The sequence below is a fragment of the Pelophylax lessonae genome (assembly GCF_965119305.1).
Source record: "Pelophylax lessonae genome assembly, chromosome: 4".
In the NCBI taxonomy this organism is placed as follows: domain Eukaryota; kingdom Metazoa; phylum Chordata; class Amphibia; order Anura; family Ranidae; genus Pelophylax; species Pelophylax lessonae.
The window spans coordinates 557304975-557321945 of NC_138771.1; the positions used below are offsets into that span (position 1 = coordinate 557304975).

The window sequence follows — 16971 nt, forward strand, 5'->3', positions numbered from 1 at the left end:
TTGGTGATCACCGCCGCTCTTCCCCGATCATCTGCGATTGAGTGAGGAGATCCGCCCGCTTGTGTAAACAAAGCGGGCGGATCTCCTATGTGACAGGCAGTCACAGATTACAGGATTCAGCATAGCTGAACCTGCGATCTGTGCCTGTATCACACAGTCCCCTCCCCCCACATATGTCAGTAAGCACCAGGCATACATTAACCCCTCCCTCTCCAATAAAAGTTAACCCCTTCCCTGCCCGTGTCATTTTTACAGTAACAGTGCATATTTATAGCACTGATTACTGTAGTAATGTCACTGGTACCCCCAAGAGTTTAAAAAATGTCAGTTAGGGGTTCGATCTGTCCGCCGCAATGTCGCAGTCACGCAAAAATAAAAAAAAAATAAAAAATCGCAGATCGCCGCCATTACTAGTTAAAAAAAAAATAAAAAAACAATAAAAATGACATAAATTTCCCAAAGTTAGTAGCTGCGATAACTTTTGCGCAAACCAATCAAAATACGCTTATTGCGATTTTTTTTTACCAAACATATGTAGCAGAAAACAAATTGGCCTAAAATGTTAAAAAATTTTGATTTTTACATTTTTTTTTGGGGGGGGGGGGGGGGAGAATTTCAAATAAAAAAAATGTGAAAAATATTGTTATTTTTTCAAAATTGACGCTCTTTTTTTGTTTATAGCGCAAAAAGATGAAAAGCAAAAAAAAAAAATCCCACAGGTGATCAAATACCACCAAAAGAAAGCTCTGTTTGTGGGGGAAAAAAAAGGACATAAATTTAATTTGGGTGCAGTGTCGCACGACCGCGCAATTGTCCGTTAAAGTAACGCAGTGCCGAATGGCAAAATATGGCCTGATCAGCAATGGGGTAAAATCTTCCGGTCTTAAAGCGGTTAAAAATACGCTCATTGAGAATTTTTTTGTCAAAGACATGTAGTTAAATACATTTTGGCCTAAATATATGACAAAAATTGAATATATTGGATATTTTTTAACTGTCAAAAGTAGAAAAATATTGTTATTTTTTCAAAATTGTCGCTTTTTTTTATTAATATAGCAAAAAATGAAAAGCGCAGAGGTGATCAAATAGCACCAAAAGAAAGCTCTGTTTGTGGGAAATAAAGGACGTAAATTTTGTTTAAGTACGGCGTTGCATGACTGCGCAATTGTCAGTTAAGGTCGCACAGTGCCGAATCGCAAAAAGTGGCCCGGACGAAAAGCAGGAAAATCCTCCGGTCCTAAAGTGGTTAAAGGGGTTGTGAAGGCAGTGCTTACAAACACGGCCAGCCCCTCTGCTAGGACAAAATGTACTATACAGTGTTTGTGCTTTTTTAAAATTGTTCTTCTAAATACCTTTTTTCACCTCGCCAATTAGCGGTCACATGACCTGGCAGGATCAACCAGGTTTTTTACAGCTTAGAGAAGGAAAAATGACAACGCACAAACACTGTGCGGTGTAATATGCTTTAAAGGAACAGGGTCTTTTTTTTTTTTTTTTAGGGCTACAACCACTTTAACCATGTGCCTGGAATTCTAATTTACGGCTGCACTGTAGACAAACAGTTATACATGTGAACAACAGTTCTACCTACCAAAATGAATATGTAGTTCTGTGCAGCCAGTCTTGTGATCCTAAAACACCTGACATACAGCACAGAGAGGCCATTTGATAAAGGAAATTGACTGATTGAGCAGTGAAGGGTTAGTGGCAATGTAATGAGTTGTCATTCTACTCTCTCCTCCTGTTAGTGTGCTCTGCTGTCAGCCCAGGTATTAATTATGCAGCAACTTGTCAACATCTATCTAGACATGCATGTATAAAGGGATTTTGCAATGTTCTTTTTCATAGAACGCTAAGGATGAAGAGAAAAAATAATTGATGCCCGAGAAAGCCCAAGCCAAGGGCTGTGAGAAGCAGGCCAAGGGCAGCAGCATAGGTGTGCACACAGGGTGTGCCAGGTGTACCTGGGCACACCCTAATCACCCTTTGTGGCGCAGATTCCCCCTGTTTAGACCCCTGATATTTCACCAAAGCTCCCTAACTAGGCTAGCAAAAAACTAAAAAATTGTAAAAAAAAGAATAAAAAATAACAATAAAACTACAGACACCGATCTCTAACCTACTGACACCCTCAGTATACACGTCTATGTGTTTGAGCTTTGGGGTGCACACCCTAATGCAATAGGCTGTGCACACCTATGGGCAGCAGGAATCAGGAGTAAAGGGGATTGATGAGTGAAGGCATGTTCAATATAGCGGCTACAGCTTTAATGGTTATATTGTAGAGATGCAACTTTTCAGGTGACTGCGAGTAATGTGTTTCAATGCAGGAAGGGATTTGCTACAAGTGAGCAATAAAAAAGAGGTAAGGCTGGAGCTGAGCTATAAAAATATGTATTCTTCTAATTATTATTACATAACATTCAATTATATTATTTGACTGGATTTTAATTTTATTTAAAATGTTTATTTTCATAGATTTTTATGCAATTTTAAACAGTAAGAAGTGATGAAGAGTTGCCTTTAGGAGTCCCTGGCAGATGGCTGTCAGCTATTATTAATCTAATTTTGTAACATTAGTCTTGGCTTTCAGAGTTATACATTTGTTTAAAATAAAAAGGCAGGTAAATGCAAACACTGGCTGCAAAATAAACCAATCTTTCACATTGTCTCTAGTGCCTAAAAAGGGTTAAAATTCAAAACTATAGGAATATTAAAGGGAATTGATAGTAACAAAGCTTTCTTGTAGCAGAACACTAACATAGAAAGATTCATAATATATTTTATAATGATATATTATTTATGGCACGCACCCACCAAGGTCCCATTCATTAATACTCACCGCCCCATACTGGAGACTTATCAGAAGATGGGTACACACGTAGAGGAAGAAGAGACGTTCAACCCATAACTGTGGTTATATTACCACGTTCTATCCAAAGTAATCTCATCCATATCTTCCATCTGCATGAAATCAAAATCAGCTTGTCATGTCAATTTCACAACATACACTATATTACCAAAAGTATTGGGCGCCTGCTTTTACACGCACATGAATTTTAATGGCGTCCCAGTCTTAGCCTGTAGGGTTCAATATTGAATTGGCTCACCCTTTGCAGCTATAACAGCTTCAACTCTTCTGGGAAGGCTGTCCACAAGGTTTAGGAGTGTGTCTATGGGAATGTTTGACCATTCTTCCAGAAGCACATTTGTGAGGTCAGGCACTGATGTGTATGAGAAGGCCTGGCTTGCAGTCTCCCCTCTAATTCATCTTCAAAGGTGTTCTTTCGGGTTGAGGTCAGGACTCTGTGCAGGTAAGTCAAGTTCCTCCACCCCAAACTCGCTCATCCCTGTCTTTATGGACCTTACTTTGTGCATTGGTGCGCAGTCATGTTGGAACAGGAAAGGGCCATCCCCAAACTGTTCCCACAAAGTTGGGAGCATGAAATTGTCCAAAATGTCTTGGTATGCTGACGCCTTAAGAGTTCCTATCACTAGAACTAAGGGTCCAAGCCTAACCCCTGAAAAACAACCCCACACCATAATCTCCCCTCCACCAAATGATTTGGACCAGTGCACAAAGCAAGGTCCATAAAGACACGGATGAGCGAGTTTGGGGTGGAGAAACTTGACTGGCCTGCACAGAGTCCTGACCTCAACCTGATAGAACACCTTTGAGATGAATTAGAGTGGCGACTGCGAGCCAGGCCTTCTCATCCACATTGGTGCCTGACCTCACAAATGCACTTCTGGAACTATGGTTAAACATTCCCATAGACACACTCCTAAACCTAAGGGTGTACAGATAGGTACGTCCCTGTGAATGAAGCTTTACTAACTGCACATATACAAGTAATACATAGGGAATTGCATATACTGAGCATTATATTGCAGACATGCTTAGTAAAACATGCACTATGCATTATTGATTACTCTGAAAAACCCCTCGACAGACTTACCGGTGGCGGTATTTCCATGAATCGTCCAAAGCAGCTACTTGGAGAGATGATTGGCTCCGCCCTCTACAGGAAACACAAATCAGACATCATTTAAAAATCCCTCCCCTTCCTCTGACCTTCAGTTGTTTTGAAGATCAAGTAAACCTCCATCAATGCACAAAGGCAGAGGAATAAAAGAATCTCCATAAATCACCACCAAGGTAAATAAAAGAACTAGTTTTCAAAAGAAATGGGTGGGAATCTGGACACTATCCTGGAAGATTCATAGAAATATCATTACTGGTAAGTCGAACGGGGGTTTTCCCCTTCATCTTCCAGGACAGTTACTTGGAGAGGATAAGCAAGACAACATACCTTAGGGAGGGACGACAGCCTGCAGCACTTTCCTTCTAAAGGAGAGGTCCTAGCTGGAGAGCATCTGAACTCTATAATGCTTGATGAACGCATGAGAGGAAGCCCAAATAGCGGCTTAGGATATTTCTTCCCACGATGCTCCTGCTCTTTCTGCCCATGATCTTGTAGCATGAGCCCTAATTCTGTTAAGAGGGGCTTGACCTGAGGAACCATAAGCTTCGAAAATGGTTTCGCTAATTCACCTGGCGACAGAGCTCTTGGAGGCCCTAGACCCCTTCCTGGGACCACTAAAAGAAGCGAAGCGGAGAGGAATTTCTAAACGCACTAGTAATCTCTGAATAGTGAAGTAGACTTCTTCTACCTTCAGAAAACAAAATCTTTCCTCCCCTGAATTCCTGTGAGAGGTACAAACACAAAGAAGACCCACTTTCTGTCACCTGTGAAAACTGGAAGAAACTTTAGGTAAGTACAAAGGGTCTGATTTAATAACCACGCTATCATCCAATATCCTCAAAAAAGGGGTCCTTACAAGAGAGGGATTCTAAGTCCGAAATCCTTCTACCCAATGTGATGACCAGAAGAAAAACAATCTTCATAGTTATCAACTTTAAAGAAACCTTACTCAAAGGTTCAAAAAGGAGCTCTGGTAACAGCATACAACACTAAAGACAGGTCCCAAGGGGAAATCTGCCCAACTACCTTGGAGTATGTCTAGTTCTCAATAAGAGAAATCTTTTCACTAATATTTCCTTGACTAGCCTGTAGGGATGTAACGATATTACCGCTATCGCGGTATCGCGGTTGTTGACATGGCCCGATATCGTCGTGGTGGGTGCACGGTGTCTGGCCGCCGTCTCTGTGTCTCTCTCTGTGTCTTGTCGGCTCCTGCTGTCTGCGGTCACTCACCTCTATGCTGCACTGCTACTGGCCGAGCCGAGCGGCTGCCAGTTGGTTTGGAGCAGTGTGGGTGGGCGGGCTTGTGGAGCGGAGGCGGAGCCAGCGCACGAGAGCGGCGGAGTCGGAGCAGCTTCCTTCCAGGCAGGCACCGTGACCACAGCGTGACAGCCTGACAGCACCACAGCAAGTCGGCAAGAGGAAGACAGTGACACCGGACCGCCGGTGAGTCAGTTTATGTGTAAAAGAAAGATTCGAAATTAAATGAAAAAAAAAAAAAACTGACGCCACTCAAGGCCAGCACAGTGAGCACACATATGCATTGCTGGGCAGCAGATGACCAAGAACTGTGAGCGCGCTCTCAGCACAGCAACAAGACTAATGGCCTGTAGTCACGGGATCACGGGATCACGGGATCACACATGATCACCAGTCCCTTCTGGGGCATTCACCTTTAAAAGGGATGCCAGGCTGAGCAGGAAGAGCTTAATAATATCAGAACAGCATCTAGGAAAAGGGTCTGGTATTGATCAAGGGAATGCCTGGCTCTTAATTAACAAACAGAAGTAAATTGGCTGAAATTGTAACTTGCTGGAAAGTTAAACAGCATATTGATCTTTGTAAATGTCAGGTTGGTTGTATACATCGTACTACAGATGTGCCAAGGTATGATCTTAAAAATACTATAAAAATTGCTACTCCCCATTCTCCACCAACCAAACATTTTTTTAAACATTTATTTTCCTTTGGTACTTATCCACAGTGGCAGTGCCCAGCCACCCATGCTGTTTGTTTCATAATTCCTTTCCCATTAGCCTAGGAAATGTTTTTTACATTCAGCTTTTAGCTTTTCCACAATATCGCAATAAATATCTTACCGTGAGGTCAATATCGAAATTGTATCGTACCCTGAGATTTTGATATCGTTACATCCCTACTAGCCTGACATCTAAGAAAAGTGACAGAGTGGCAACCAGAATTTAAAGAGTACTAACAGAAAGGCCCTTTTCTACTTCTTCCTGTGAAAAAAATTTAAAATACAGGGAAAAGAAAAAAAAAAAAAGTCAAACCAGGCTTTTTATCTGCCAGGAAACATACGTTTTTAAAACCTTACCGTAATTTTTTTCTTGTGATCAACTTATGGCTGTCTAGAATTGTACTACCAACTCTTTCTGAACACCCTTTGAACTGTAGGATGCGCCACTCGGCCTCCAAACTGTCAAATGGTAAATCCGAGGGTTTGGATGGAACACTGGCCCTTGTCGGAGGCGATATCTTCGAAACAGCTGGGGCAAGGGGGGAGCTGCTAAAAGGGTCCTCAGGGTTGAGAACCAACTCCACCACAGAGGTAACTGGATTACTTCTGCTGGTTCCTGGACAATCTTTCAGATTACTAGAGGTAACAGTGCAAATGGCTGAAGGCATATGAAAGACTGAACTTCCCTGGGACTATCAGCGCATCTGTCTCTAAAGCCTCCATCTCTCTTTCCTGTAAGAAGGCTGGGAGCTTCTTCTTTTGACTGGACACAAAGAGGTCCACCAAGTTTGACACAAAGAGGTCCATCTTAGTTTGAGGTCTTGTAACACTTCTCTGTTCAGCCCCCAAATTGCTGCTGCTGACTCTCGCCTGACTCAGATAGTCTACTAGAATATTTTCTGAGCCACTGATGTGGACAGCCCTGATTAGGGCAATATGGTCTTCTGCCCAACTCAGGATCTTCTGGGTTAGGGATAACAGACTGTTCGAGCGGGTTCAACGCCTGCTTGTTGAGGTACGCTGCCACTGTGGTCTTCTCGGAAAAGACCAACAGCTCGCCTGCTTGAATCCTCGGCTCCAGAGCCACTAACGCCTTCCCCACTGCAAGGAGCTCTCTGAAATTGGACTCTGGGCTGCCTCCTTTTGCAGCCACGATCCCTAAGCTTGCCAATCCCTGAGTAAGCTCCCCAACCCCAAAAGAACGGTGTCGGTGGTTACTTTAATTGGGGAACCCTGTACCCAAGGCCTCTCCCTCTGCAAACTCTCTGGATGTTCCCACCAGGAGAGACTCAAGAGTATCCGCCAGGGAGTTGAACTATCTGATTCAAGGAGCTTTTGTTTGCGATCCCAACATTTGAGAAAAAAAGAAGAAGGTTTGAAGGTGCCTGGAATGCAATTGAGCCCATGGCACCCCCGTGATCGCTGCTTTCATTAAACCTAACAGCTGCATCACATGGCGAGGGGAGGCTTGTGGCAACAACCTGAAATTCTGCACGGAGAGAATGATCTTTATCTTTTTCACCGGAAGAGAGACCTTTTGACTGACTGTGGCTATTTGGTAACCCAAGAAGGGCAGACTCTGAGAAGGCACTAGGCACAATTTTTCTAGATTGATTTTCCAGCCCAACCTCTGAAGGGTCTGCAAAATCAACTCTAGATCTCTTGAAAGTCTCTTTCTCCAGTGCAAAGATTAAGAAAACGTCTAGATAAGGAACCTATTGAAATTATTAGTAAAAAAAATAGGCCATGACTTTGGCTATAATAATTGTAAAATTTCTCAGGGATGCCAAAAGACCAAACAACAGAGTCCTGAACTGTCCATGGCCTGATTCGTTCTCCGTGAGAATCACAAATCTCTGATGACTCTGGGAATTTGGCACATAACGATAAGTGTCCTGAAGGTACAGAGTTACACGAAAATATCAGATATTAACAGATTTCTGACTGAATAGATGCTTTCCATACAGAACCATTGGTAAATCAGAAATTAGTTCAGGACGCTTAAATTGATGATCATCCAAAACTTGCCGAATTGTTTTCTTACAAGAAAAATGTGAGTAGAACACCTGAAATTTTTGATCCTTCAGGACAGGAGAAATCAGTCGCTACGACTCCCAAAGAGAAATCAGGTCTAGCATGGCCTGTTTTCCCTCCTGGTCCATGGGTAGTCGGGTGAGAAAGAATCTTCGGGGTAGGAGACGTCTGAATTCTAATCTGTAGCCCTTTTATAATCTGGAGGATAAAAGGGATTTTCGGTGACTTCTGCCCACTGTTTGGAAAAAAGGGTCAAGCTTTCCCCCACCCCTAAGCTGGCGACACGGCAAACTTTTGGCAGGGGCTGAAGAAGTAAAGAGTGCCCCCCTTTTTGCTTGTCTTTATTGAAAGATACATTTTTCCTTGGCATGACGAACACCTGACTTAAATTCAGATTTGTTCTGGAAACCATGTAAAAAAGGTATTTTACCACGAGGTCTACCTCTTTTTTGAAGGGAAGCGCTTACTCCTTTCTGAGACTGGGCTAGGACTTCCTCCAGGGAAGAACCAAATAAAAAATCAAAGGGAGGGAATACTGTACAACTAGTTCTTAGAAGTACGGTCCCCCTCCCAGGATTTCAGCCAAATAGCTTGCCAAGCAGAATTAATAAGTGCCAAGGCTCTAGCCACTGATTTAACTGTCTCTGCCGTGGCGTCAGCCAGAAATATCACAGATTTAGCGACCAAGGGGAAGGAATCTCTGACCTCCTCTACTGGAGTGTCAGAGGAAAGCAAACCATCCAGCCTCTTAAACAAAAAATCCAGGTTCCTAGCCATGCACGTGGAAGCCAGGGCTGGACGCTTTCCACCACAGAGTGTCAGCCCTAGGTTAGAGACAGCTTGAAGCTAACAGTTTAGAACACCAAGGGATGGGAGAACTTAGCTGAAACTGATGGCAAAGGTTCCTGAACCACTGCAACAGATTTGGAAGTGAAAGGACCTAATCCAGCCAGTTTACCGCTAAATGACTGAAAGGAGGAAACAACTTCTTTCATGGCAGACATTACCTCCTTCATAGCTACTGACTCAGAACCTGTGACAACTGAGATACAATTATCACAGGAGCAGTTTTATTAGAACTATCAGCAGCCTAGTCCTACGATTTCCACACTTTTCTTAACATAAAAGAAAACCACAAAGCGAATGCACACATGGCATGTTCCTTCCCACCTATGGAGCCCTTATGCTCACATTTCTTATGCAAGAGAAGGCACATACCTTGAAGGTAGTGTTGGAAAGGGATGCAGTCGCTGTATCAGTCTGAGCGTGTGCTCCATCTGCAGAGGTATCCTCACAATCCATAGGTGGCAGGAAACCCACATCTGCAGGGCTGAAATAAATCAGCAGCTTTTGCCAAATGAACGAATAGTTCATATTCCCATCGCACACCGTCATGGATGGGTACATCAGTTGTGGGTGCTGCAGCGAAGCACCTATCCTGATGTGATCCATTTGCAATAAAAAGTTTCTTCGGACTACTGCGTAAGATCCTTGGTGTGCTGGCGAATATGTATATACAGTGCCTTGCAAAAGTATTCGGCCCCCTTGAACTTTGCGACCTTTTGCCACATTTCAGGCTTCAAACATAAAGATATAAAACTGTAATTTTTTGTGAAGAATCAACAACAAGTGGGACACAATCATGAAGTGGAACGAAATTTATTGGAGATTTCAAACTTTTTTAACAAATAAAAAACTGAAAAATTGGGTTAATACTTTGTAGCGCCACCTTTTGCTGTGATTACAGCTGTAATTCGCTTGGGGTATGTCTCTATCAGTTTTGCACATCGAGAGACTGAAAATTTTGCCCATTCCTCCTTGCAAAACAGCTCGAGCTCAGTGAGGTTGGATGGAGAGCGTTTGTGAACAGCAGTTTTCAGTTCTTTCAACAGATTCTCGATTGGATTCAGGTCTGGACTTTGACTTGGCCATTCTAACACCTGGATATGTTTATTTGTGAACCATTCCATTGTAGATTTTGCTTTATGTTTTGGATCATTGTCTTGTTGGAAGACAAATCTCCGTCCCAGTCTCAGGTCTTTTGCAGACTCCATCAGGTTTTCTTCCAGAATGGTCCTGGATTTGGCTCCATCCATCTTCCCTGTCCCTGCTGAAGAAAAGCAGGCCCAAACCATGATGCTGCCACCACCATGTTTGACAGTGGGGATGGTGTGTTCAGGGTGATGAGCTGTGTTGCTTTTACGCCAAACATAACGTTTTGCATTGTTGCCAAAAAGTTCGATTTTGGTTTCATCTGACCAGAGCACCTTCTTCCACATGTTTGGTGTGTCTCCCAGGTGGCTTGTGGCAAACTTTAAATTACACTTTTTATGGATATCTTTAAGAAATGGCTTTCTTCTTGCCACTCTTTCATAAAGGCCAGATTTGTGCAGTATACGACTGATTGTTGTCCTATGGAGTGATCATGGGCCTCTTGGCTGCATCTCTGATCAGTCTTCTCCTTGTATGAGCTGAAAGTTTAGAGGGACGGCTAGGTCTTCGTAGATTTGCTGTGGTCTGATACTCCTTCCATTTCAATATTATCGCTTGCACAGTGCTCCTTGGGATGTTTAAACCTTGGGAAATCTTTTTGTATCCAAATCCGGCTTTAAACTTCTCCACAACAGTATCTCGGACCTGCCTGGTGTGTTCCTTGTTCTTCATGATGCTCTCTGCGCTTTAAACGGACCTCTGAGACTATCACAGTGCAGGTGCATTTATACGGAGACTTGATTACACACAGGTGGATTCTATTTATCATCATTAGTCATTTAGGTCAACATTGGATCATTCAGAGATCCTCACTGAACTTCTGGAGAGAGTTTGCTGCACTGAAAGTAAAGGGGCTGAATAATTTTGCATGCCCAATTTTCCAGTTTATTTGTTAACAAAGTTTGAAATATCCAATAAATTTCGTTCCACTTCATGATTGTGTCCCACTTGTTGTTGATTCTTCACAAAAAATTACAGTTTTATATCTTTATGTTTGAAGCCTGAAATGTGGCAAAGTTCAAGGGGGCCGAATACTTTCGCAAGGCACTTTATTTCTCAAATGAACGGCACTGCACTGAGGAGATCACAGTCGCCAATAGTTTAGCCGCCGCTCGGCAATAACCCAGTCTCAATGCCGCTTAAGCCTGCCAGGAACAAGTAACCCGGCGCTCGGAAGCAGATCGCCTCACTTCCGTTTCGGCGTCATTTTACCAAGCCACTGGAAGTGCGTCTTCAGATGCCATCTTGGTACACCTGAGGTGAGGCACCTTCCACAGCCTCCACTGTACCCCTGGCTCACCACAGGCAGGACGTACTACCGAAGCAGAGTAGACACTGGGCAGTGGAAGCTGCCTTAAAACCACAGCAAGGCAAGTACCCACAAATTAAAGGGGAGCCCTTTAGACAAAGGCAAGGCAAAGCCACAAATTGCAGGCAAAGCCACAAATTAGTCTGCAAACCTCAAGGGGGGGTCCAATAACCACAGCTACCAGGCCAAAAAGAAAATAACAAACGGAACGGGGTGTACTCCTAGGGTCTGGAAACAAAAAACAACTGAGGGTCAGAGGAAGGGAAGGGCTTTTTAAATTATGTCTGATTTGTGTTTCCTGTAGAGGGTGGAGCCAATCATCTCTCCAAGCAGCTGTCCTGGAAGATGAAGGGGGAAATTAAATATACATGAGATGCAATGAATCAGGGAAAATGAGGAATGCATGGAAGCAATAATGGAGAATTCTACAAAGCTCAGACCATCGATCTCTGTGAAAGAGGTCACATAGCTACATACAATACATACATGTGTGTAATACAGATATTGAGGATATAATATACAGTATAAGAGTAAAACATCACATAGCGCAGTTATCACCAAATGGCGGACCGCAGACTGATTGACAGTCCTATATGGACCGCCGTGGCTGCACCACTTAACAACCTGGGTGTTTGTCTCTCTGCTTCTTAGCCTGGCCGCCTTATAGTCTACAGATTCCTCTCCCAGGACTCCCTTCCCCCCTTCCACCGCCACCCTCACAGCAGGGCAGAGGGAGGTAGATGTCACAGGTCTAAATAGAGGGTGGAAGCTGCCCAAATTTTTATGACATGGGGCGGTCCTAGCAACCAATCAACCACTTGCTAACATGAAATATTGGGCAACTCCAGTCCTCATCCAGGCCCCCCCACCACCAATAAATTGACTTCCACTTTGAGGGCTCATTCATACAAACGTGATATATTGCAGTGCAATATTATTTCTTTATGACATGCATTTATTATGAATAGGCTGCCAATGCAGCAGAAGAGATGAAGAAATGTGCATGATCTTTTTTTATGTAAAACGCATTGCACTTCAATGTGTGTGGTATGCTGTGGAGGATTGTGCTCTACTGTACAATGTGTTGGGATACAATCACAGTGAATGGCACTACAACACATCGCACACAGCGCAAGAGCGCTGCCAACAACTGCTAACACAGGCGCCACATCACACAATTGTGAATGGGTCTTATTATCTCAGTAGCAAAGAGATCACTAGTGTTGTCCTAGCCTACAGGAAAGGACAGGTTACACTAGTGACAACATGCCAACATGCCATCAGGATCGCTGTGCAGACCCAAACAGGCCAGAGAACTACTCAGCTCTTTTCATGTGTTTCTTCTGGCTGGATGAGCGAGGCATCACCCCTTCAATGGTGACTTACATTCTGCAGCATTTCCAACAGCCAGGGAGCGAAGCCACGCTCATCCACCTAGTAAAAGAGTTTACATGGAAACAGGCAAGTTATTTCTCTGCAGTTTTAGTAATCTTGTCACCGGTGAGGACATCTGTAGTGTAACGTAAAGCTCATCCAGGATGATCAGTACATAGATGTGGACAGCACATGTATGACAATAATGGAAATCACCATAAATGCACACCATCACACAGAGATGAGACCGGCCCATACTATAGAGCAGGAATATGCTAACTGTGGCCCTCCAGATGTTGTAGAACTGTGAGTCCCATTGGGCATAGCAAGACTCTGACAGCGACAGGCATGATACCCAGAGGCAGAGGCATGAGGAGGCTTGTAGTTTTGTAACATCTGGAGGGTCACAGTTTGCATATCCCTGCTGTAAAGGAAAGATCAACCCATGTGCTGTATGAAGAGGACCAGACAGAAAACCATCCTAAGTATCACACTGAGAAATTCAACAATCAGAGAGGAACAGAGGAAATCATTGGGGCATGATGATTAGATGGAGAGCCAGCAAAGGTATGAAGAGGAGGATGATAATGAAGATTGATAGTAGTAATCTATTAAATCAATGACATGTATAACACAGGGGGACGTACAGAGAGGAGCCAGATACATACTACAGAGAGAGGAGAAGGAAAGAAAAGAGGAGAAGAAAAGAAATAAAAAAGGAGAATGAAAGAAATAAAAAGGAGAAGAGAAGAAAAGAGAAGAAAAGAAGAGAAGAGAAGGAGAACAGTAATCTATGACATGTAAAACACAGGAGTGAAGTACAGAGGGGAGGCAGGTAAATAATATAGAGAGGAGAAAAGTTCATGGAGGGTGCAGGGAGATCAGATATAGTTAGATGTGCTGGAGGAAGAAGAGGAGGAAGGAGGGAAGGGAAGAAGGAAGGAGAAAATTAAGAAAGAAAGGGAAGAAGGAAGGAGGGGAGGAGGAAAGGGAAGAAGGATGGAGAAAATGAAGAAGGGACGAGAGGGGGAGGAAAGGGAAGAAGGGACGAGAGGGGGAGGAAAGGGAAGAAGGGACGAGAGGGGGAGGAAAGGGAAGAAGGGACGAGAGGGGGAGGAAAGGGAAGAAGGGACGAGAGGGGGAGGAAAGGGAAGAAGGGACGAGAGGGGGAGGAAAGGGAAGAAGGGACGAGAGGGGGAGGAAAGGGAAGAAGGGACGAGAGGGGGAGGAGAGGGAAGAAGGGACGAGAGGGGGAGGAGAGGGAAGAAGGGACGAGAGGGGGAGGAGAGGGAAGAAGGGACGAGAGGGGGAGGAGAGGGAAGAAGGGACGAGAGGGGGAGGAGAGGGAAGAAGGGACGAGAGGGGGAAGAGAGGGACGAAGGGACGAGAGGGACGAAGGGACGAGAGGGACGAAGGGACGAGAGGGACGAAGGGACGAGAGGGACGAAGGGACGAGAGGGAAGAAGGGACGAGAGGGAAGAAGGGACGAGAGGGAAGAAGGGACGAGAGGGAAGAAGGGACGAGAGGGAAGAAGGGACGAGAGGGAAGAAGGGACGAGAGGGAAGAAGGGACGAGAGGGAAGAAGGGACGAGAGGGAAGAAGGGACGAGAGGGAAGAAGGGACGAGAGGGGGAGGAGAGGGAAGAAGGGACGAGAGGGGGAGGAGAGGAAAGGGAAGAAGGGACGAGAGGGGGAGGAGAGGAAAGGGAAGAAGGGACGAGAGGGGGAGGAGAGGAAAGGGAAGAAGGGACGAGAGGGGGAGGAGAGGAAAGGGAAGAAGGGACGAGAGGGGGAGGAGAGGAAAGGGAAGAAGGGACGAGAGGGGGAGGAGAGGAAAGGGAAGAAGGGACGAGAGGGGGAGGAGAGGAAAGGGAAGAAGGGACGAGAGGGGGAGGAGAGGAAAGGGAAGAAGGGACGAGAGGGGGAGGAAAGGGAAGAAGGGACGAGAGAAGGGGGAAAGGGAAGAAGGGATGAGAGAAGGAGGAAAGAAAGGGAAGAAGGGATGAGAGAAGGAGGAAAGAAAGGGAAGAAGGGATGAGAGAAGGAGGAAAGAAAGGGAAGAAGGGATGAGAGAAGGAGGAAAGAAAGGGAAGAAGGGACGAGAGGGGGAGGAGAGGGAAGAAGGGATGAGAGAAGGAGGAAAGGGAAGAAGGGATGAAAGAAGGAGGAAAGGGAAGAAGGGATGAGAGAAGGAAGAAAGGGAAGAAGGGATGAGAGAAGGAGGAAAGGGAAGAAGGGATGAAAGAAGGAGGAAAGGGAAGAAGGGATGAGAGAAGGAAGAAAGGGAAGAAGGGATGAGAGAAGGAGGAAAGGGTAGAATGGATGAGAGAAGGAAGAAAGGGAAGAAGGGATGAGAGAAGGAAGAAAGGGAAGAAGGGATGAGAGAAGGAAGAAAGGGAAGAAGCGATGAGAGAAGGAAGAAAGGGAAGAAGCAATGAGAGAAGGAAGAAAGGGAAGAAGGGATGAGAGAAGGAAGAAAGGGAAGAAGGGATGAGAGAAGGTGGAAAGGGAAGAAGCGATGAGAGAAGGAGGAAAGGGATGAGAGAAGGAGGAAAGAAAGGGAAGAAGGGATGAGAGAAGGTGGAAAGGGAAGAAGGGATGAGTGAAGGGTGAAAGGGAAGAAGGGATGAGAGAAGGAAGAAAGGGAAGAAGGGATGAGAGAAGGAAGAAAGGGAAGAAGGGATGAGAGAAGGAGGAAAGAAAGGGAAGAAGAGAAGAAAAGAAGGAAGGAAGGAAAGGGGGAGGCGGAGGAGGAAGGAAGGATGCATAGCGGAAGGAAGAGGGGAGGAGGATAACAGTAATGTATGAGATGTATAACACACAGGGTGAGGTAGAGAGAGGAGCCGGGCACAGCTGATGGAGGGGGGCAGGGAGATCAGGTAGATGTGATAAGAGTAGGTCTGAGGTGTATGATGAGGAGGAGGAGGATGATGATGATGAGGGTGGTGGTGATATCAGTAATCTCCACATGGAGGGCAGAGGGTAGAATACACACACACGGTGATCTCTCAGAGAAGTCACACACACAGACAGGAGATGACAGTTCTCTCCCTCTCACACACCATACATACATAGAGCTATGACAGTCAGCGCCCCCTCCCCCTCCATGTCCTGTACCTGTCCGGTCCCTCCCGGGGCTGTCCTCTCTTCCCCGGGTGAAGGACACGTCACCGCGCTCGGCCAGGCAGCTCTCCCCGGGGAGGAGTTGGAGGGAGGTGTGTACACACTATCGTTCGGAAGCCGGCCTCCCAGCCTAAGGCCCGGTAACCAGGCGGCCTTAGCAACCGGACACCTGTCTACATCTCGCGAGATAGGCCCCAGGCTTGTGGTTGCGTCATCATGTAGGCGCCAAATGCAATAAGCGGCCATTTTTGAAAAGGGAAGGCTGACATATCAATGGGTTACATATCCAAATCTTATGTACGTTCTAATTACAACAAGTAATTACCAGTTACCGTACGTGTTAGTCTGTCCCAAGTAGCACCCTAAACTACCTTGCTTTTACTCCTCTAATAGGGCACGGTTTCTCAACTAAGGTTCCTGGGGTTCCTCCACAGGTTGCTGGGGGTTCCTTAAAGCGGAGTTCCGGCCTCAAAATCGATAAAATCGATTTTGGGCCATCCACTTGCTAAGGGGAACCTGAAAAAGAAATGGATACTGGTGATTTTTTTTTTTGGTCACTTACCTTATTATAGAAGAAAATATACTCACTTTCCTTCCACTTCCTCCCTCTGCGGCCGCTGCCTGCGCCATCTTTCCCGGTTTGCGATGATTCCTGGGAGCTGAACGTCAATGCGCCTGCACCGGCCCCGCTCGTCACTTCCGGTGCAGGCACGTCATTCACTGCTAAACAGCTTCTGGGCATGCCCAGAAGCTGTGCAGAGATGCCGCGCCTGCACCGGAAGTGACGACAGGGGCTGGTGCAGTGCATTGTGGGACTCCGACGTCACGAAGAGGGACGCTGTGGCTTCAGCTGCCCACACCTGAGATGGCAGCGTTGGAGAAGAAATGTTCTAGGTAAGTATTTCTTCTTACAGGTAAGTGCGACCCGGGACAGTTCAGAGGCTATCCATTATGGAATGTACTAGCCCTGACTATCCTGTAAAAAATTGCGTGACTTTGAGGTCACAAAAGTGTGAAAGGGGCCTTCAGTAATCAAGGTATAGTGTGCCCCCTTTAAAGCAGAGTGACCAGCGTGCCCCGTTTCAATGCAGATAGACCAGCGTGCCCCCTTTTAATGCAGAGTTACCAGCGTGCCCCCTTTCAATGCAGAGTAACCAGCTTGCCCCTATTCAATGC

General features: G+C 45.4%; 1 protein-coding gene across 2 annotated transcripts in view; it reads right to left on the reverse strand.

Annotated features, from left to right (window-relative positions):
• The window catches only part of ENTPD4 (ectonucleoside triphosphate diphosphohydrolase 4), an 86605-nt gene extending 70639 nt beyond the window's left edge, over nt 1–15966 (reverse strand). For both annotated transcript variants that reach the window (XM_082253161.1, XM_082253160.1), the window contains exons 1-2: nt 15790–15966; nt 2843–2964 (exon numbers count right to left, since the gene is read on the reverse strand). In XM_082253161.1, the coding sequence (XP_082109287.1) occupies nt 2843–2850 (8 nt within the window). In that variant the 5' untranslated portion in view covers nt 2851–2964; nt 15790–15966. The remainder of the gene's footprint in view (nt 1–2842; nt 2965–15789) is intronic.
• Between the last annotated feature and the right edge of the window lie 1005 nt (nt 15967–16971).